A 20,569-nucleotide genomic window follows, 5' to 3' on the forward strand; every position below is an offset into this window, starting at 1 on the left:
CAAGGAAAAGTTAGAGAAAAATAATGATATTGATAGCAAAGAAATGCTTAATGAGCCAGTGACACACAAAGTAATGACCTATAGTGAAACTTCACGTCTTTAGGAAAATGGGGGGCTGTTGTTTCACCATTTAACCTCTTTTTCTGACGAACACAGATTTTATAATACTACATAGGACTTCAGACGAAGTTTTTGACTTTCATCAAATTAGTATTTCCAGTCTGTTTCAACTGACATGACACAATAAAATCCTGGATGAAGCAAACCACCCAACTTTAAAGTGACAACAGCAATAACAAATCCCACACCACACACGATAACCACAAAGAAATACTGAGTTTCTATCATTTGATAGTGGGTTAGATTAAGATTCGAACTATTATGATGAAGAAAAATACACTACAGTACATGGGCTTACCGGACACATTTCATTCCATTTGTTTTACACACAAATTCAGATGAAGCACGGAAAGACAATAAGCCTTCACAAAGCAAGATTGATCACAGAAAGATCCAACACACTGAGCTACAAAGAAGATCAAGAAAGACTTTGTGATTTGATTGAATCTGTTGTCTCATCAGTTTTGGCTTTTCTGACCACTAAAGAGTATGAAGGATTACTGAAAGGCGCCACACTCTTATTTTTTGTAAACACTGGTTGTTTTGATCACAAATGGATCACAGTGATTATGGAATGCCATATCTCGGGACGTTTTTTTTTCTAAATTCATCAAAATCAAACCTGCTGTTTTTGTGTTTCTGTTATTGTTTGATCACCTATTGTTTTTACCCTGCTTGGTGCAGTTTCTGTTATAACCATGTAACACCATGAGTGTGAGGGGTGCTGTGAACTCTTTGTTTTACACTCTGTTTCAGATCATAATAAAGTCTACGTTTTAAATCTGAATATGAAATTTCAGTGGTCCATTAATTGCACACCTTTTCGGGACAATTCTACTCTATTGGGATTGTCATTTTGGCTACAGAAAAAAAAAATTCTATTCTATTCTCATTTTTGCCATAATAGACCGATGTTGTTTAAGTAATTATCATGCAACAAAGTCACATGGTAATGTGGGGGGACTTTTTTTTTTTTTTTGGTCTCATGGTTTATCTTGTTTTCTTTCCACTATAGACTTGCAAGCACCATCGATCACAAAGTCTCAAAAGTGAGTTTCTCCTGACCCAGCACTGTCTGTAGATTAGAGCTGATTGAATCAGAAGACAGAGACGCTCCAGCGTCACGTGACCCAGGAAGCAGCATCATGTTTTAATTTCCCCGGAAGTCGCCCATGCTTCTCGGAGGCTCACCGGCTCCACACAGCAGCAACATCGCACTATGGCCTCCCTGTGAGCCGCTAACGCGATACACGGTACATCTACAACCGGCAATCCGTCACCATCGACGCCTTGATCATGGACCTCCGGTCCAGAGGCTTACATCGGGGCCATCGGAGTAGTCAGCAGTAGTCTCGCAGTGCTATATTATTAGATTTCGAGCGCTGACACTTTCGGGGATTTAAACCGGGAGTGACAGTTGGAGCGCCGGTTAGCATACGAGCTCCGCTAAGTCAACAGCCAAGAAGGGCATCACTTTTTCCTGCTTCAGCAGAGGACGAAGAAACTAGAACGACACTACTTACAACTCGAGGAGCTGTCCACCCGAGTCCCCGACCTGCCCCGCCACGAACACTGCTGATTCCCGGTGAGTTGAAGCCACCGGACGCCGCCGAACGCTGCTCGCCGAGCGGGGCATCATTTTGTCAAAGGCACTCAGGCTAACTCGGCTAATGGTCGCTGGATGAGCAGGCCCAGGCGCTCGGTTGACTACTCAGCGATACAGAAATATGGAGAAGCCCGTCTAATCTCTTGGTTCCACGTTGCTACGATAACTTATTTAAACTTTGTACGTTGTTTTCAGCTGTTATTATGATGGGAAGTCGATAAATCTGATTAGTCGCTCCGGCGGTTAATCTTCCTCCGGCCACCCGTTATCACAGGCTCGGGCAGCGTTAGCCGCCAGGCTAACCGTTTCACAGCCTTTAGGCCACTTTCACTGCACTTTTTAAGCAACGCCTTGTTGCCAAGCGTTCAATCCAAGTCCAAGGTAATTTGTATTGAGAGCATCGTGTTATGTTTAGACATATTGGTTAGATTAATGGTTATATTTGAGCCTGTAGCTCGGTCGGCCTGTAATTCCAGCCCGTCCGGGAGGACAGGGCTGGGCTAAACCGCTAGCTTACCAACAATAGCTTAACTGAAACTAAACCGGCATCGAGCTCTATAACGCTAACATCAGGTTCATTTTAGTCCCTCCGTGTCCTGTGTTTTGTTTTGGGGGGAAAAAGGGGAAAAAAACCGCGGTGAAATTTGCAGCGAAAGCCTCAATCGCAGTAAGGTTAAACGTTGAGCCGGCCACGTAGCGTAGCTGAGTAAAATGTCTGTTAGTGGGACACGTAACATTAGCCGGCAGCCGGACTGGGAGTGGAGCCACGCGAGTCGGCCACTTGAACTGTTAACTATATTTCGACCAATTTATAATGCCGGTCTGTTCCCGTAGCCATCGCAGTGTGCGATCGTGGCGAATGACTTTGTCAGACACCACTCCTTGCTCGGCCATATGGCAGCAGCATTGCTGGGCTGTTTGAAGGCAGCATGGCGCTCAGCGGCTCACGAGAGGTTCCTGTGCCACCGAACCAGGTGAATGGTGCGTGACACGTCTGCCAGTGGAAGTATCGTTCAGTCGCTTAGCTCTCACTGCGAATATTCACTCCAGATTGTGCAGATTAGTTTGTCTTTGCGTAAACTGAAGTATTTGAGGTGGTGGGTTCATGTGGTGAAACAACGCGGGGCCATTGATCAATCAAACTTGGATTGACGCGAGATATGACATGTGGGGATGATTGAATAGCTGAGAATAATTTAGATCTGTGTCGATTGAATCGTGAATCTGCAGCATGCAAATTATGTCGGTTTTGCATCCAGGATGACTACCATTTGTTTAGAGCCGATAAACACGATGAAGATAAAATAGCATCTAAAACTTAGATGTGCCAGAAAACTGTTTAAAATGGAATAGACTTTTTCTACATTTATCAATAATTCTTAAAAATTAAACATGTACACACTGAAACTGTTAATCTATTGAAAACATTTGTGTCCAGTTGGTAAATTCCCCTGAAGCTTCTCAAAACCAAAGTAGCTCAACAAATTTCCATAAAGAGTTGAGGAGGGTAGTGGTAACTGCTCTAATTGCACATGAGACCTCATTCATAAGCAAGGCAATTCGAAAGTGAACAAGGGTTTTGGGAGGTGGTGGTGTTATCATAGGCGAAACCACAAACCACACCCTTGGTGCTTGGTTAGATGTTGTCATACAAGATTTTTTGTCTTAGTGTATAGTGTTGGGTATCTAACTGATAGGTGTGTGATTATCTTGTTTTTAATATCCTGTGCCATTTCTACTGGAGAATCATGCTTTATGTATTTACACATATTGATCAATGCTTGATTTGAAAACTAAATATCAAAAAAAAAGAAATGTTGCTCTCTTCTTCTACAGAAAGGCTGGCAACACACCGCCACCCTGATGCAGCACCATAAAAGAACGTGAAATGAACAAACCACCACAGCCTATAACGGGACCAGCTTCTGTCCCAAACCCCGCCCCTTCCCCGGGATTGACTCAGGTAAGACCTGCTGGTCAGGTATACTTGAATTCAGTCTGGTGAGATTCACATTGAGTAACCAATTCTTCTCTTCAAGGCCGCTTACGGTCCAGGGCAGCCTCCCTCTCTTGTTTTTGCCACCCCACAACCACCACAAATGAACTCTGCACAACAGCCAAGACAGGTATCTTTATTTTTTTCTTTAGTGTAGCTTTAATTTTCTTCGACGTGTGCTATTGTTGGGGAACTCGGCCATTCCTGCTCTCCGATTTGGCTTCTTCTGCTGTAATGCTTTGGCGAAACGTGTGTGCTTTTGGCTATGTGCTATCTCTCTCCTTCACTTTCAACCTTGATTTCTTCCCTCTCTTCTGCTGTCCTCCCAGTTTGCTGCAGGGCCCCGTACTTTACACCAACAGGTACTAACACCCCTTACTTTCTCTAAACCCCCTCTCCCTGTCTCTCTTTATTGTAATGCATGCTTCCAGGTTTCACAGGTTAAGCATTCTGCTGATAAACCTCAGTTGTTGTTTTAAATTTTTTTATGTCTCCAGAATTGAATTCACTCACTTTGGAAATGCATCTTTCTATGTATTGACCTTTCAGTCACTGTTTTTACCAGCAGGATTAACCTTATTTTCAATTAATTGTACATCCTGACCTTACTCCAGTGTTTTTTCACTTTCCAGACAATCTCTGTGCTTAAAAAAGTTGATTTAAGTGGCCTTATGTGAACAAATATTCCTTTTGATTAAAACAAAAAAATTCTTGGTTTATAATTACTGCGCTGACTATGTGGTTTTATTGCACAGTGCAGCATGGGTCTGATAAAATCTCTAAAGGCTGTTTAATAACAGTATGAAATATGTGACGTTAAGCTGGATATGCATGCTCGATCACAGAGCTACAAAGTCAAGTGCAGTTCAAACAGTAGCTTCCTAATTTATGACAAAATTGTTCCCCTTTTGGTAGTAAAACTAATATAGCCACATTCCAACGTTAATGATCAAGGCCAAAAAAAAAAAAAGTTGGCGTATTGCCATGAGCAAACATTTGCGTACACCAGAAAGGACTTTTCTATCATTTCAAGCATTTTCTTACATGCTAATTAAAACCCCAAGTGGATGACCCTGGCTCAAACTAATCAGCCACTGTGGTTTTCGATGATATACATATTTGTTAAAGATAAAAGGAGTATTTTAATATCGGTGTCTGCACGCAGTCTTCAAAATGATTCTCTGGCTCAGAAGCGAGGCCTCCAGAACTGGGAATCTTGTACCGGGTTGCATGTGCCTCAATGGCTGTTTGCGCTTTCTGTTGTGTGGCTGCTTGACACTCTGTTCTCTCATACTCTTCCTTCTTACTCTTTGACAATCTCAGCCTTCCTCATTGTCTCGTGTCTTCATTCTCACCCTAATCTCACTCCTTCTCTTGCTCTCTGCTCATGTGTTGCGCGGCTGAAGGGTGGATACAGAGCGCTACAGGTAACGGCTTTTCTCTTGCCCCCCCCCCCCCCCCCCCCCCCCCCCCCCCCGAACAACCTTAACTTACACTAACCTAAGTGTCGCAGGCAGGGATGGCTCTCTCTTTAGCTCAAACTTAAACTTGTTTTACACTCGTACTACGAATGCAATATTTCGATTGAGTTTAGGGGCGTGTGCACGAGAGGACACGCTCGTACAAGTAAAAGTGCTGCAACATTTCAGACCAGGGTTAGAACTATTATAGTGAGACACTAAGTACAGAAACAAAGCAACAAGTTTGCTCCTGTTACAATACACTCTAAATTTCTCTGTTCCTCCCATCTTCATCTCTCTGGCAGAATTACTACCAGAACAGACCCACCATGGCCGCCAGTGCTCCAAGAGTACAGACAAGCAGCGGCCCTCGCCCTGTTGGACCCACACACGTCTACCCGACCAGCTCGCAGATGATGATGATTTCCCAGCAGCAGCTGCCTTTCGCTGGCTCTCCTCAGGGCTACTTCATCCCACCTGGGCAGGTCGGTCCGGATCCCCGCAACGCATGTGCAGGCTTATCATAGCACCGCAAAGACCTGTGCAAGAGGGGAATTGATTATGGGCCATGACACTTGTGACTAGGGCTGAACGATTAATTGCCTTTGCGATAATATCGCATAATGATAAAACAGGATTTTCTAATCGCAAGGGCTGCGATTTGACTGCTCACGTGTTCTGGTCACATGACGACTTGCGTGTCCTGCGCGTGTCATGTGCCCACATCTACGTCGTGAGTGATTGGTGCAGAGCAGCAGTATTACTCTTTATGAACATAATTCGAAACGGCAGGTGGAAATAACTCTCGGAGTTCATGGCGAAAGATATGATACCCATTTAATGGGCTCGACATTAAGGACTGTCCGACCGTCCGGGGCTGGGAAAAGCTTTACTCGGGCAAGTGAAGCATCTGCCCACCTTGCCCAAACGGGCCAGTGGTTTTTAGGGATGGAGCCAATCCGATCCGGTATCGGGTTCCGATATCAACGTAATTCACGGGTCGGAAATTTCCAATCCAGCCTGCAGAGATTTCTGATCCATGAAGCCTCGTCTGCTTTACTGTTGCTGAAATGACTCCACAAGTGTTTCCCTGCTGCTGCTCTGCTTGCTGGCTGCAAACTGGACTGGATTTGAAAGGAGGCGGGTCTCAATGATACGTGGGGTAATGAGTCAGGAAATCTATTCCACAGTTTGCAGCCAGTGAGCAGGCTAGGGAAGTAGCACTGTGCTATCCAACTTTTCGTGACAGTATGTTGCTGTTTGGATGGATTTTATGCTCAAAACACCACAAAGCAATTCGGAAAGGTGGATGTTTGCAAAGCAGTTGTACAGCGAGGCGGTCGCTTTGTCAACAGACGTCACCATTTTAAAACTCCAGCTCGCCAAGGACAACGGCGCTGACCGCGGCATCAAAACAATGATCAGCTCACTCCTCCGCTGTGAAGCTGCGTCCTACTCCGCGCAAAACTCCCTGAAAATAGTCCCAATTATTTGTGTTGTTCGAGCTGGAAACACTGCTGTTTGTGCTGCGTTGCTAAATAATTTCCCCAGGAATTAATAAAGTGATTCTGAGATTTTAAAGATAGAACTAGTTAATTATGAGATGATGATGTCACGTAGACCCCCACATTGTCCAAATGGAACAAAAATTGTTTGATCCTTAATGTCAAGCCCTGCATTAGTATAGTGACCAAGCCTGGGTTTACGGCTTTGATCAGCACAATGGACAAGCGGTTGGCTTGTTGTGGTGAACGCTTACACGACTGCAAGTCACAGTATTTAGTAAGTTTACAACTGTAATTGAAGTAGAAGAGAAATAAACTGTCTTTCATATTAACACATGCTTCATTTGACTTTATGTTAACATTAGCCTGGGCTATAAGAAAGAACAATTTATGTATAATAAATTTGATAGTTTATTATAATACAGATTGATTTGTTGCTTGTTTGTTGAAAAATGCATGAGAAGAGAGCCTTGAAAAAATAATCGCATATTAAATCGCAATCGCATTATTGAGGAAAAAAATCGCAATTAGATTATTTTCCAAAATCGTTCAGCCCTACTTGTGACGGCATTGATATTGTTCACTTGAACACATTCAGCTTGTTGAGTTGCATTATGGGTTGTTTTTAGTCATTTGTATTTGAGGCAATTTTCGAAACAGTTTAGGCTCAAATCATAAAATTACATTTACCCAGTGTTTTATGTCTTTTGTATGGTGGTGGTTAGTGATTTCTTGTTCAGTCTGTAGTGTTTTTCGCATCGAATTCCCTCATTTTGCCTGAATGTAAAATGTTGAATGACTCATCCTACACAGAGTTGACTGATTCTGCATCTAAAAGAAGTGTCTCCTGTGCCAGCTTGTGATATTGCCTCAGGCTATTGTGGGTTTGTGTCTGCAGTGCAATTTTGTTCTGAATGTATTTAATCTGAAACTTTGTATTGCTTTTTCTTTCTGATGGTTTAATAAAGACCTGATAGAGTAGTTATTTGCTATTGAAAAAACAAGAAATATAGTTTATAACAAATTGACTGACAGTGAAATATTAACTCCTTCAAACACTTGATTATGTCCCCATGGCATAGAGTTCTCTGACGCTCTCTCAAGTGAACTGCTTGTCATGTTTCTGCAGTACCGGGCCCCTTACATGCCTCCTACCCAGCAGTATCCTGTGACAAGCGGTTCTGCAGGATTCTACCCAGGAACTAGCCCTGCAGAATATCCCGGTTATGGTAAGGGTTTTTTTTTTTTTTTTCTTAGACTAGTACTTGCAGCAATGGCCAAGCACAACCACATATTTTGGTTGGTGAAATCTTTATCACCAGAATTCAATTTACATTTAAATGTTGACATATTTGGTCTTTTGGTATGTGTGTGTGTGTCCTGGTTTTGCTTGGCTGGTTGCTGTGTGGAATGCTTCTTTTGGTCCAAACGGCTGCGTGTGGTGATCTGCCAGTTGCATGGGGTCTGGCTGGGTTCTTCTTTGGCTTATGTTCTTTCTATCTGCAGTCTCGCCTGACACTGCGTTACAGGTTCCATGAAATGCCTTTGGGACCATCATTTCTTCTTCAATGTCTGTGCGCATACAGAAGAAAGGGTTGGGTTGAATTTACTGCTCTAAGGAGCCTCGTTTTGGATAATAATTAGCAAAAAATAGTGGAGACCAGAGTGCAAGACAAACGCACTCCATTTATTTTTATTTCCAGGACATAATTCTACCCAAACAATTTTTTTGTCTCGTGTTACTGCTGCAAATGCCCATTTAGAGTAGAGAAACTTACTGCGGAGGATTGGGTGAGTTCAATTCAAATTGCCCTCATCGGCTTTTATACATAGTTAAACGGTTCACTGAACAAAACCAAATCTCTCTATGAAGTTATGTAAATGAAAAGATTTAATAATTGGCCTCGAAAATAAGAACGCAGCCCGGAACACGAGATAAGAGTACAGTAAGGGCGTCTCTCATTTCATGGGACCTTCTTAACACCCTGCTTCCTCTGGATCCTCTCATTAACTCATTCTGCATCTGTCTCTTCCTGCCCTCTCTCCTTCTTTCCTCCCTCTCCCGTCCCTCACTCCCTTCCTCTCCTTTGCTGCGTTGGTTCAGAGCCCTCTCTTGCTGCGAGGGAGAGGCGGGGTGGTGGGGGGAGAGGGGGCGGGCGAGAGAACGGCCGTCTCTCTCTCCACGGTGCTCCTCTCACCTCCCAGCGCTACCCCGGTGAGTAGTGTTTGTGTGTGTGAGAGAGAGCTTGTGTGGTTGTCGGCAGGCTTCAGTGGCAGAAATTTCCGTGGCACTTCCCGTCTCTAACCGTGTCCATAAATGTCCTTCTTCCCCCCTTTTTTCTGTAACACACCTGCAGTCTGTGACTTGCAGAGAATCCACAGTGGGCAGGTCCCATTATGCAAGATAAAGCTCCTGACAGGCTGTCCGCAGCCTTCCCTGTCTGTTGTTTCAGCTGCACTGTCTCGGGTCAAACATCTAAATCTAGCTGTACTTTTTTATATTGACACTATTACTTCTATTACTGCATGTGTACAGTATACTTTTAAATGTAGTGCCAGAACAGTATTGATACATCAGACTATATTCACTCTGCTAAAAGAGTCCTGCATCCAAAGTTTTTTTCTTTTTTTTCAAATTGATAATGCATGATATTCCCAAAAAATTTAAGGAATCAAAGTTTCTTTAGAGTTGGATTTAAAGTCTGACATTAACATAAAGGTAAGATTATAAACATATAGACTGAAGTAAGCAAGTCAATGTGAGAGTAACCTTTACAAAAAGAAAACAAATATACTAAAGAGAGATTATGTTTATAGTGCAAAATTTAAAATCTACAAGCCTATGACAAGTATTTTAATATATTTTAGAGAGAAATCACAGGTCTTTGTAAATTAATGATCCATTATATTACTCAGTCATGATCTAACCTTCCTTAAACTTGTCTGTTGCCCAGTGGATGAACCTTACAGTGACTGGTGGTTTTTAATATAAATGAATGACAGTTCAGCACGGAGTGTAGAATGAGCTGTCTATTAAAAAACACTCCATATAAGGCAAAGCAAGCGTCCAGTGCAGCGCTCATGTTTTAGACAAATGTGAGAAAGTCATTTTCAGTTTTTTTCCAAATGAAGACTTGACTCAAATGAACGGCTGAAACATTTTAATGCATAAACATCTCATGAACTTTCAGGTACAATCCAAGATGCTTCTCCTTTTTATTTTAACAGACCTATTTGGGAAAGCATTCCCTCCAACCGTTATTTTATTCTATTTTTTTCCCCAAGAAAAAGTCACTCAACTGAATGATCGCAACATGGAAATCTTGAATGGGCTTTATTTCTGTGTGTTTGTTTTCACTTTATGATGTATTTTGTTGTTTCGTTCTCACTTTGCAGCATACTATCCAGCTCAGCCACAGTACACCCCATCTGTTCAGCCCACACCGGTCCTGATAAACCCCGCCCAACAGCAGCAACAAGCTCCGCCTCCCCAGCCACCACCGGCACAGTCACAAGGCCCACCAAAGAGGGAACGCAAACCGGTAATGTATCCCAACAAAAGAACCGTGCACCTCTTGTCTGAGGCCAAAAAAAGAAAAAGAATGGAGAGAAAGTGTGCTGTCTGTTGAATGTGGAACTTTCCCTTTTACGTGAAAATAACAATACCATTTGTCATGTTTGGTGGCAGCTGTGGGTCAGCAGTGACACGATAGGTTCATACAGTTTGTAATATTAATGTGGGTTGCAGGTGTTGTTGAAAATAAACACATCGGTGTTGTTTCTGCTAGATAAGAATACGAGATCCCAACCAGGGTGGCCGTGACATCACAGAGGAGATAATGTCTGGTGGAAGGTCCACCACAACCCCAACTCCACCACAGGTAAGATCATCCGGAGCTTGTCATGACTGATTTTGGTTTAAGTACTGAAGAACAATGGTGTAGTTTGTGTATTGTAGAAATTAAATTTGTCGTTGGTGCCATGAGTGGCAGACATTAAGTGTTTGTGTGGAAGATGGAAAGCTTTATTGAAACGTATGTTAGTAGGGTTGTCTGACTTGTGTTTTGACTCGACTAAATGTCAGCCTGCCTAAAACAGCAATAGATCTTTATGTCCCTGCTGTTAATTTCTTGTATTTAATTTTTTTTTTTTTTAAGCAGACATTTGAGCGTTTGAGTCAGTCTATATGAACAAAGCACACATTGTTAGGGAAAACAAAGCACTCCTTTAGAATTCTTTACCCACCAGTCCCCAACCTGTTTGTTTTTCACAGAGGTGATTGTGTGTTTTTACGTCTTTGCGTTAACATCTTATAATCAGCACGGCCTTTGTCAGTTTTTTCAGAACAAATAAAGTGAAGCCAAAGCAAGCAAACACGGACACTCAGAAGTGCAGATGTTCTGAGCATAGTGCTTAGTTTGTCTTAACTTGTAAGTCACTGCTTGGGTAATAATGGACTAAGAAAAGTTTTCTGTTTGTGGCGCAGTCTAAACTTAAGAATAGAATCAACTTTAGCGTGAGCCAATCAAATTTTGTTCTAATTCATATGTGTGTATATTTTATGATGGAATAGTCTTCCACACTTTTTTGTTTTGGTAAGATTTTAACACTTGTTTTCTTTTGCAGGCTTCTTCAGATTTAAGTCCTCCACAGATTAACGGTGAAGTTTTGGGACCTGTCACTGCAGTGACAATAAGAGGTGAGGACAGTTTTCAGACTTGGTTCTTTAGACAACGCAGATTGCATATTCCAACTTTTCTCAAAGTGTAATTATTGCTTGTTTCATTCTGTCCAGATGAAAACACAGAGCCTCCTACTAGTGCTGAGACACCACCACCACCACCACCACCTGCTACTGTAAACGAGCAGCCAGTTGTGGAGGCCAAGCAGGAAACAGACTGTCAAATAGCTCTGCCTACTGAGCTCGTTTCACAATCTGTAGAGTCTACGGTCGCTTTTGAAGTGGAACCGCCATTGATAAAGGAGCAGCAGGCTCCAGTCCTCCCTGCAACAGCAGCCCCTACCACCACTACTCCTCCTCCAGAGGCATTGAGTGAAGTCAGCACTAGCGTTTGTGACACTGTGGATGCTCCTGTTGGACCGTCAGCAGAGCAAGAGGCTCCTCTGAAAGTGGAGGAACCAGAGGCGAGTCCAGCTCCTGCTGAGAAGGTACCAGAGAAAGAGGAAACAGAAATAAAAGAGGTGGAGAAATTGGAGATAGAAGAGCCAGTGGCCAGTCTAGAGTTGGAGGTATCTGCTGATGCCACAGCAACAGTTATCCCTGTTAACGTGGAAAAAGAAGAAATGGCAACAAACACAGCAGCTGAAGTCGCCCAGCCGCCTCCCTCCCTTCAAGAACCTGTTGCTCCACAGATGCCGAACACTGACCTGAGTTCTGCCCCCGAGCCTGAACCTGTACCAGTCGAAAAAGCAGAGCCACTTCTGTCCAACGGCCTTCCTCAGGAGTCAGAAGACCTGTCTGAGGATTTGGCATTTACAGACACTACACCCCACGACAAACCCGATGCGTCTCAATCTCAGGAAATCACACCGGTGGCTAAACCGGAAACACCAGCTGAGGTGGAGGAGGTGGAGGAGGTGGTGGAGGAGGTTGAGGAGGTTGTGGAGCCGAAGAAAGAGGAAGAATTGGAGTTGAAGAAAAAAAGTGAAGAAGCTCCTGCCTCTGTTTGCCGCCCAGAGGAATCTACTATGCAAGGTACGATTTTAACTTGTATTTGTTACTTTGGTAGTACACCATAGCATCCTTGTGTCAAGTGTAATAAACATATTTTTTTCCCCTCTTTAAGCTGCTACGTCTGTGCCAAAGAAGAAGAAGAACATGAAAGAATTCAACAAGAAGGAGGCCATTGGAGACCTCCTGGATGCCTTCACTGAGGTGTGTATCAGCTCAGATAATCTGTCTAAAAGTATACACAGGGTTTCAGAGCCACTTTTGTAAATACTTTTCCTCCTTTCCATGTTTACAGGAGCAGGATGCCAAACCTGCGTCTGAACCCTCGTCCACTCAGGCCAACCCTCCGGCTCCAGCCGAGCCTCCTGCTGAAGTGCCAGACGAGACCTGGGAAGAAAAAGAAGACAAGCAGAACTCAGAGCCTGACGGGTCCAAAGCCTCGCCAGAGCCAAATGAAAAGAAATACCAGTACAAACCAGGTGAGTTATGACATTCAACAACTAAAGAGTTACACAAGTTTAAAGTACACCTGTAGATATTTTGTGTTGTGGCACACAAGAAGATAAAAAGTTAGTTTGACCTTCTGCATTCACACCTGTTTCCCCCCTTACATTGATCAGAACAATGGAAACCGATAAACCCAGAAGACAAAAAGAGGTACGACCGGGAGTTCCTCCTTGGATTCCAGTTCAGCAGCGCCAGTATGCACAAACCCGAGGGCCTGCCAATCATCAGCGACGTCGTCCTGGACAAGGTAGGTGACCTTCAGCAACAAAGAGCTACATATATCTACGAATTGACCCAATTTCCGTAACTAGCAGTTAAATATAACGCACTGATTATAAGAGGAGAACTCACACAATTTCTCTTTTTTTAATCTCAGGTAAACAAGACTCCGCTGAGGCCGGTTGACCCAGCTCGACTGATGAACACTGGTCCTGATTTCACTCCCTCGTATTTGGGAAACCTTGGGACCAGAACAGTGGGAGGACCTCGAGGCCCAGTAAGTGTTTTTCTGCTTTTCTAGACACTTGGCTGATTTGTGGCAAAGATTAGTTGACTTGCATAAAATCCACAGCTAGGATTGATTATTTAGTAGTGAGGGGTTTGTCTTGTTTTATAGATTTTTGAGTAGGTTCACTAATGTTACCCAAATCTCACGCTCATCATCAGGTTCGATGTGACTTTTCACTAAATCAATGCAATTCTGTCTCTGTAGCCTCCTGGTCCACGTCGCTCTCAGCAAGGCCAGCGGAAAGAGCCCCGGAAAATCACCATGCCCATCGCTGAAGACGTGCAACTCAACAAGGCTGAGAAGGCCTGGAAGCCGTCTGCAAAGAAGGTCACCCGGACCCGCGCCCCAGAGGAAACCGAAGAAGACACCTCAGAAAACGGAAAGACGCAGGAGCTGTTCAAGCGACTTCGCAGCATCCTCAACAAACTGACCCCACAAAAGTTTCAGGAGCTGATGAAACAGGTGACCGATTTGAAGATAGACACCGAGGAGAGGCTAAAGGGAGCCATCGACCTCATCTTTGAGAAAGCCATCTCGGAGCCCAACTTCTCTGTGGCCTACGCCAACATGTGCCGCTGCCTTTCAGGGGTGAGTCAAGTGGACGTGAAGTCCTCTTTTGTTTGCTTGACTTCTGTTTAGTGCCACGTGTCTGGGCCACTGCATGCTCGTGATGGAATTGAGCATCTGAAGGAGCTCACTTGAATCTCAAAATTCCTAATGGATATTTAATTTTCTTTTCTGTCAATGTTTTGTTTGGTGTGAATGCTGCTTAATGGATACATTGTTTTCCTCTAGTTGAAAGTCCCCACCCCCGACAAGCCAGGGGTGCATGTGAACTTCCGCAAGTTGTTACTCAACCGCTGCCAGAAGGAATTTGAGAAGGACCAGGATGACGACGAGATCTTTGAGAAAAAGCAGAAGGAGATGGAGGCTGCCAAAGAGGTACGAAACTTCTGTATGAAAGAGTGATTCTGATTTGTGGCTCAAGTGATCGTTTCACTTCGGACGCTAATCACAAAGATGTACTTGTATCTGCCACCAGGGCGAGGAGCGGGAGCGACTGAGGGTTGAGCTGGAAGAGGCCAAAGACCAGGCTCGTCGCCGATCATTGGGCAATATCAAGTTCATTGGCGAGCTTTTCAAGCTCAAGATGCTGACTGAAGCCATCATGCATGACTGCGTAGTGAAACTACTGAAGAACCATGATGAAGAGTCTCTGGAGTGTCTCTGCAGACTACTCTCCACTATCGGCAAAGATCTGGACTTTGAGAAGGCCAAGGTAACGTCATGAAGAACAAACATGTCAGCATCTAATACGTCTCCAGTGATGACTTTTATTTTGTGCCACGTGTCTGGGCCACTGATGATTAGTGATGGGATTGAGGAACTGAGGAGAAGTTTTATATAAGATATATATTTGTGTATGTATGTATAACCTTTCGGTTTTATTTCCATAACTCATAAAGGCCATTCTTTCCATTCTACAACAGCCTCGCATGGACCAGTATTTCGCCCAGATGGACAAAATCATCAAAGAAAGAAAGACCTCATCCAGAATTCGCTTTATGCTGCAGGATGTCTTGGACCTCAGAAGGGTAAATATTACGGCAGCAGCAGCTTTTCAAATCAAGCGTTTATTTTGATCACCAAAAAGTTGGAGCAAACCCCTTTTTAGTTCAGATGGTTGATTAAAATATTGATTGAACATATTATTTTCTCACTACAAGGACATTTGTTGTTTGAGTCAAAAAATAAAAAAAAGACGTCTTTGTTGTGACCCCATAAATTCGGCAGGAGTATAGGGCAGTAAAGAGATTCAAACTCATTCAGTTTGTAAGTGCAAGTTTACTGGTTGGTACATTTTGATGACGTTGCTTCTCCAATCCACAGAATAACTGGGTACCTCGTAGAGGAGACCAGGGTCCAAAAACTATTGACCAGATCCACAAAGAAGCGGAGCTGGAGGAGCACCGGGAGCAGATCAAAGTTCAGCAGCAGCTCCTCTCAAAGAAGGAGAGTGGGGGGGGAGGAGGCAGGATGGGAGGGGGGATGGGAGGCCGGGGCTCCCACACCCCAGGAGGCGGACGCATTAGCCAGCCTCAGGATGAAGGGTGGAACACGGTGCCCATCTCAAAGAATAGACCCATTGATACCACCCGCCTGAGCAAAATCACAAAGGTAAGTTCCCAACTTTTCTAAGGTCTTCAAAGCTCATTAGTGCCGTCATATAGTGGTTCAACTTTTACTTTGTTTTACTTTTTGACTTTTTTCCTTTTTATTATTCTGCATATAAAACTGTCTTAAAAGCTTGAATATATACTTGTGACGTTTAATAGCACACTGATGTGTTGAACTTAAGACTTGTAATTTGTGTTGCTGTAGCCCGGTGCAATGGACTTCAACAATCAGCTGTTGGCTCCTGGAGGCAAAGGCATGTGGGGCAGCTGGGGGAAAGGCAGTAGTGGAGGAAGTGGAGCTAAACCAGCGAGTGGCGAGCAGGGTAAAACCTTTCTGTCAATGTAAAACCAATCAGTCTGGCTTACTTTGATTTTGTCTCAGAAGTTTGATTTGATTGTATGTTTTTTGTTTAGACTCCGGGCGTCCAGCTACCAGTACTTTGAACCGCTTCTCAGCCCTGCAGCAGTCCGGTTCCTTGCTGTCGTCATCAGACTCTGATCGCAGAGTTCCTCAAAGGTAATTACAAGGGCCGAACATCCTCACTATAACTTGAAATCATCTTGCTTCACTGTGCTTTTCTCCTGTTGGTTGAAAGAGGAACCAGTTTTATTGTACATTAATTAATGGTAATGAATTGCATTTATTTTTTTTTAAACTGTCATCTCACTTCGATTCAATAGATCAAGTTCCAGTCGTGAACGTGGCGACAGAGACAGGGCTGATCGTGACAGGGATCGGTTCGACAGATTCGACCGCAGCGAGGGACGCGAAGGCGGCCAAATCACGAAGCGCAGCTTCAGCAGGGAGTCACAGGAGCGTGGCGGGAGAGGGGGTGACAGTCGGGCCTCAAATGAACCTGTGCGCCGGGTCGCCAGCATGACAGACAGTCGGGACAGAGGCAGCAGGGACAGAGGCAGCAGGGACAGAGGCAGTCGGGATCGCGGCAGCAAAGACAGAGGAAGTAAAGACGGAGGAAGTCGGGACAGGCTTACAAGCAAGGATGTCCCAGGTACAAAACCCCCAAGAAGCAAGAGTAAATTCCACAAAGCAGTAGTTGTTACAGAATTGTCAATCTTTTTAATGTAATAATTCACCAAGTGAAAAGAATCAGCTTTATGGTGTCTTTTTACTCTTTTTCTCCAGTCAAGCGTGAGAGCGCACCCACTCCTCCCCCGTCTCTCCCTAAACCTTCCCTAACTGAAGAGGAGGTGGAGAAGAAGTCCAATGCCATCATTGAAGAATACCTCCACATCAATGACTTGAAGGTACGGAGACGGTCGATGTTGTACGCATCCATCAGCAGACATCACGGCATGTTCCAGTTCCTCTTGACGAATTCCAAAACCATGTCACTTCCTGTCATTCTCGTGGTTCCATGCGTCAAGGAATGCCGGTGTTTTGTCTTCCAGTCAGCATGTTTTCACATTTTGACACACTGTTGATCTCATTCTGCAGGAGGCGTTGCAGTGTGTGGCAGAACTCAATAGTGCCTCACTGCTCTATGTGTTTGTGAGAACTGGCATGGAGTCGACACTTGAACGCAGCACCATCGCTCGGGAGCGCATGGGCCAGCTGCTGCACCAACTTGTAAAGGCAGAGATGTTGCCAACACAGCAGTACTACAAAGGGTGAGCATGAAACAAGGCTATATGGCACTATCTCCAGCATCTTCTTACAGCTGACTTGATCTCAAAGTCTTTCGATGAAATAAGATTGAGAGGTCTGTGTTTATGCTGTTTCAGGCTATTTGAGATCCTGGAGGTAGCAGAGGACATGGCCATAGATATACCTCACATCTGGCTCTACCTGGCGGAACTTATCACGCCTGTACTCCATGAGGGAGGCATCCCTATGGGACCGCTCTTCAGGTGAGAGGGACATCAGCAAAATTGACGAGTCTCTGCTAAAAACCTCTGGATTCCAGATTGACAACTCGACATTTTTGACCACAATCCGCTGGCCCTCGCTTCTCATTCTCCTTCAGCGTTAAGGATTTCTGAACGCACAGTGATCCAATGTAACAAAACCTTTGAGTTAGTATTTATTCTATTCCAGTATCTGAAAGAATTGGACATTTTTCTTCAGGAAATGATGTGAAACTTGAAGTCCTCAAAACATCAAATCAATTGTGAGGTAGTAAACTTCATCAAGTGCAATTGTGTTTTCAGGGAGATCTCAAAGCCTCTTGTGCCTCTAGAGAAGGCCGGCGTGCTGCTGGTTCAGATCCTCAAGCTGCTCTGCAAAGGAATGGTATGTAAATGCATCTCAGAAGCTGTGTGCGCTCTGAATCGGCCACTTGATTACACTCGAGTGCTACATTCACTCAATGGGCTATTTTCCCCTCTCATCAGACCCCTAAAAAGGTCAGCGCTTTGTGGATGGACGCTGGACTGAGTTGGAACGATTTCTTGCCCAAGGATGAAGACGTAAACAAGTTTGTCACTGACCATGTAAGTCCAAACCTGCAGGTTTGTGGAATTTGAACATTGCAAATCGTGTGTGTGGTTTCATTCGGTGCATCGAGCGACCCCTGCCAAAGGTACTAGAAACTCCCAAATTAAGTTTTAACATATTTAGATGTTCGTCACATGTCAGTCCAGAATTGATGTCCATGAATGCATCTGTCTTTTGGAAATTATGGTGAATAGTTTAGGATATTTAATAACGACCAAAGAACATCAAGAAAGACCCCCCCAAGTCTAAACCATGTCAAATAGAAAATGGTGTTTTGGCTTGAAACTGTTATTGGACATTGACAAGAAAACATTTCTTTGTATATTTCAGAGCGTAGAGTTCACGACGGGAGAAGAGAACATGTCGAAGGATGAGGTCAAGAAGCCGGTCCTGAGTGCAGAGGAGCTCAGCAAAGAGCTGGACAGACTCCTGCAGGACAAGGCCAACAATGAGTGCATCATAGACTGGGTGGAGGTGAGTGGCGGCGGCACCGCTGATGTGCCTGAAGACTTGCTTTTTTAAGTGAGCGTTAAAACATCTTTGATTGGGTTACCTGTTGGCAAACCTCTTTTGTTTTGTTTTTAAAGGCTAACTTGGACGAGGAGGAGACTGCTTCCAACCAGTACGTTCGAGCACTGATGACATCGGTGTGCCAGTCAGCCATCATTTGTAAGTGTGACGAGTACAGCCTCTTAGTTTCCCGCCGTAGCTGATTCCTCCGTCACCCTGTTATACAAAATGCAAACACAGAGTGTTGAGTTTGTGGTTGTTGTTTGTTCCAGGTACCAACCCCTACAAGGCGGATGCTGACCAGATCAAGAAGAGGGCGAGCCTGCTGCAGAAATACCTGAGTGACGAGCAGAAGGAGCTGCAGGCTCTCTACGCTCTCCAGGCTCTCATGGTGCACATGGAGCAGCCTGCAAGTGAGTGAGCAGCTAATACTTGAGAAGAAAACCTTTTCCCTCCGTATTTCTCACCCCTACTTTCTCTCCCTGCAGACTTGCTGCGGATGTTCTTTGACGCCCTGTACGACGAAGACGTCATTAAAGAGGAGGCCTTCTACAAGTGGGAGACCAGCAAAGACACTGCAGAGCAGACAGGCAAAGGTGTGGCCTTGAAGTCAGTCACCGCCTTCTTCAGCTGGCTCCGCGAGCCCGAGGAGGAGTCTGACAAGGACTAAAAAAAAAAACAAACCGAACTGTAACGGCGCTGCCTCCCCTGGCCCCCTTTGTCAAGGCGGCGGGGTTCAGCAGGCCGCCGGATAAAGTCATGGACATTGTTGCCAGACAGGCAGACTCAAATCAATCCTCAATGAGGATAAATCTTTATTCATTTTTTTTCTTTTTTCTTTTTTCTTTTTTTTTCTTTTGAGGGATGGACTCAAAAAAAAAAACAATCATTTCTCTCCTCCCCTCCCTCGTTTGCCTCCATTTTGACCCACCTGCTTGTCACAGCAATTGTCTTCTTGAAATAAACTTGAAAACTGATTCCGCAGGATTGCTTGTTAACAAGGTGTCAAGTATCCCACATCACTACAGAACTAATTGTCACAGTAATCCAAACCAACGGGCTGCTTTTCTTCGTCGTTCAGACAATTCTAATGCCTAAAACATCCCATGTGATCTGTGAGAGGAAAACAGGAGGGTGTGTGATGTGGTGGGCTTCCCGATATCTGGGCATCGTCACGCCATAACGCGTGCTCGGCACCCGACGCGCCTCTGTCTTTGTCCTTTACTGGAGTGTGCAGCATGACTGAAGTGTGTTTCTATTAATGATACCGTGGATAAAATGTTCGTAGAGAAGAAAAAAGGAAAAAAAAAAAGATATGCACATTAACTAATCTTAATTTGATGGGTGGAGTTTTTAAAAAGCAAAGGTCTATTTTCTCTTCCCGTTTCCTATTTTGAACTGGCAGAGGACGGAAACAACAGGACTTGTGTTGACCTTTGACCTTGACTACTAGGGGATGGTCTTAATGCTTCCTCCAAGCCATCCTCTCCCATCCCCAGTAGTGAACCACACTGACTCCTCATCTTTTACCTCTCCTGTACTCAAAACCTGAGCTGTTGCAGAGGACGCTTACATGACCCAATCACAGATGAAACTTGAAATCTACCGAAAATTTGACTTGATGAAATATATATATACAGTAACAGAAAAAACGAAAAAAAAAAACAGACATCATCTGAAAGCCTTTTCTACTTAAAGTGGAAACTCATTTCAGGAGCGTTCTGTAAATATATAATTAAAAAAAAAACATTTTTTTTGTTTTATTTTTCAGAAACGATAAATTGCTGATGTAATTGCAGTGTTTCCTTTTCCAGCAGAAACCACAGTTGTCCGGATGCAGAGAGGTGCTTTAGATAATCCATTGATTATTAGTTTTATTGGAATTTTGTAAATATTTTTTTTCGCTTTCTTTATTTAAGAAATTATTGCTTCTTTTGCATCGGAAACTGGAACATGAGATAATGGAACATTGCAAATAAAGGAGTTATTAAGTTGCTGGCAGAGTTGTCTGAATTGTGTTTCATACATTTGTG

The 20,569-nt window shown here is 44.0% G+C and overlaps 1 protein-coding gene across 2 annotated transcripts; it reads left to right on the plus strand.

Moving 5' to 3' along the window:
- Nucleotides 1–1,292: 1,292 nt before the first annotated feature.
- eif4g1a (eukaryotic translation initiation factor 4 gamma, 1a) lies at nucleotides 1,293–19,873 on the plus strand. 2 transcript variants are annotated; one of them, XM_080473203.1, is made up of 32 exons: nucleotides 1,293–1,705; nucleotides 3,563–3,689; nucleotides 3,766–3,852; nucleotides 4,052–4,084; nucleotides 5,129–5,149; nucleotides 5,488–5,667; nucleotides 7,817–7,916; nucleotides 10,084–10,229; nucleotides 10,476–10,568; nucleotides 11,314–11,386; nucleotides 11,483–12,403; nucleotides 12,495–12,583; nucleotides 12,675–12,858; nucleotides 13,000–13,133; nucleotides 13,263–13,382; nucleotides 13,599–13,982; nucleotides 14,190–14,336; nucleotides 14,437–14,673; nucleotides 14,885–14,989; nucleotides 15,285–15,572; nucleotides 15,777–15,894; nucleotides 15,986–16,088; nucleotides 16,253–16,581; nucleotides 16,716–16,837; nucleotides 17,028–17,200; nucleotides 17,315–17,440; nucleotides 17,741–17,822; nucleotides 17,924–18,022; nucleotides 18,357–18,500; nucleotides 18,614–18,695; nucleotides 18,809–18,949; nucleotides 19,025–19,873. In XM_080473203.1, exons 2-32 carry the CDS (start codon nucleotides 3,615–3,617, stop codon nucleotides 19,204–19,206), a joined length of 5,118 nt encoding a protein of 1,705 aa, XP_080329329.1. In that variant the 5' UTR covers nucleotides 1,293–1,705; nucleotides 3,563–3,614; the 3' UTR covers nucleotides 19,207–19,873. The 2 variants fall into 2 exon arrangements, with proteins under 2 accessions (XP_080329329.1, XP_080329330.1); XM_080473204.1 differs by lacking the exons at nucleotides 4,052–4,084; nucleotides 5,129–5,149.
- Nucleotides 19,874–20,569: the final 696 nt, after the last annotated feature.

The sequence above is a fragment of the Lipophrys pholis genome, assembly GCF_963383615.2.
Source record: "Lipophrys pholis genome assembly, chromosome: 1".
In the NCBI taxonomy this organism is placed as follows: domain Eukaryota; kingdom Metazoa; phylum Chordata; class Actinopteri; order Blenniiformes; family Blenniidae; genus Lipophrys; species Lipophrys pholis.

Excerpts from the sequence above, each read along its gene's own strand:
- eif4g1a (XM_080473203.1), top strand. The coding sequence starts at position 3,615 with ATGAACAAACCACCACAGCCTATAACGGGACCAGCTTCTGTCCCAAAC. Across the intron at positions 14,990-15,284 it reads ATGTCTTGGACCTCAGAAGG|AATAACTGGGTACCTCGTAG; the intron begins GTAAATATTACG and ends TCCAATCCACAG. Across the intron at positions 17,823-17,923 it reads AGCTGCTCTGCAAAGGAATG|ACCCCTAAAAAGGTCAGCGC; the intron begins GTATGTAAATGC and ends CCCTCTCATCAG.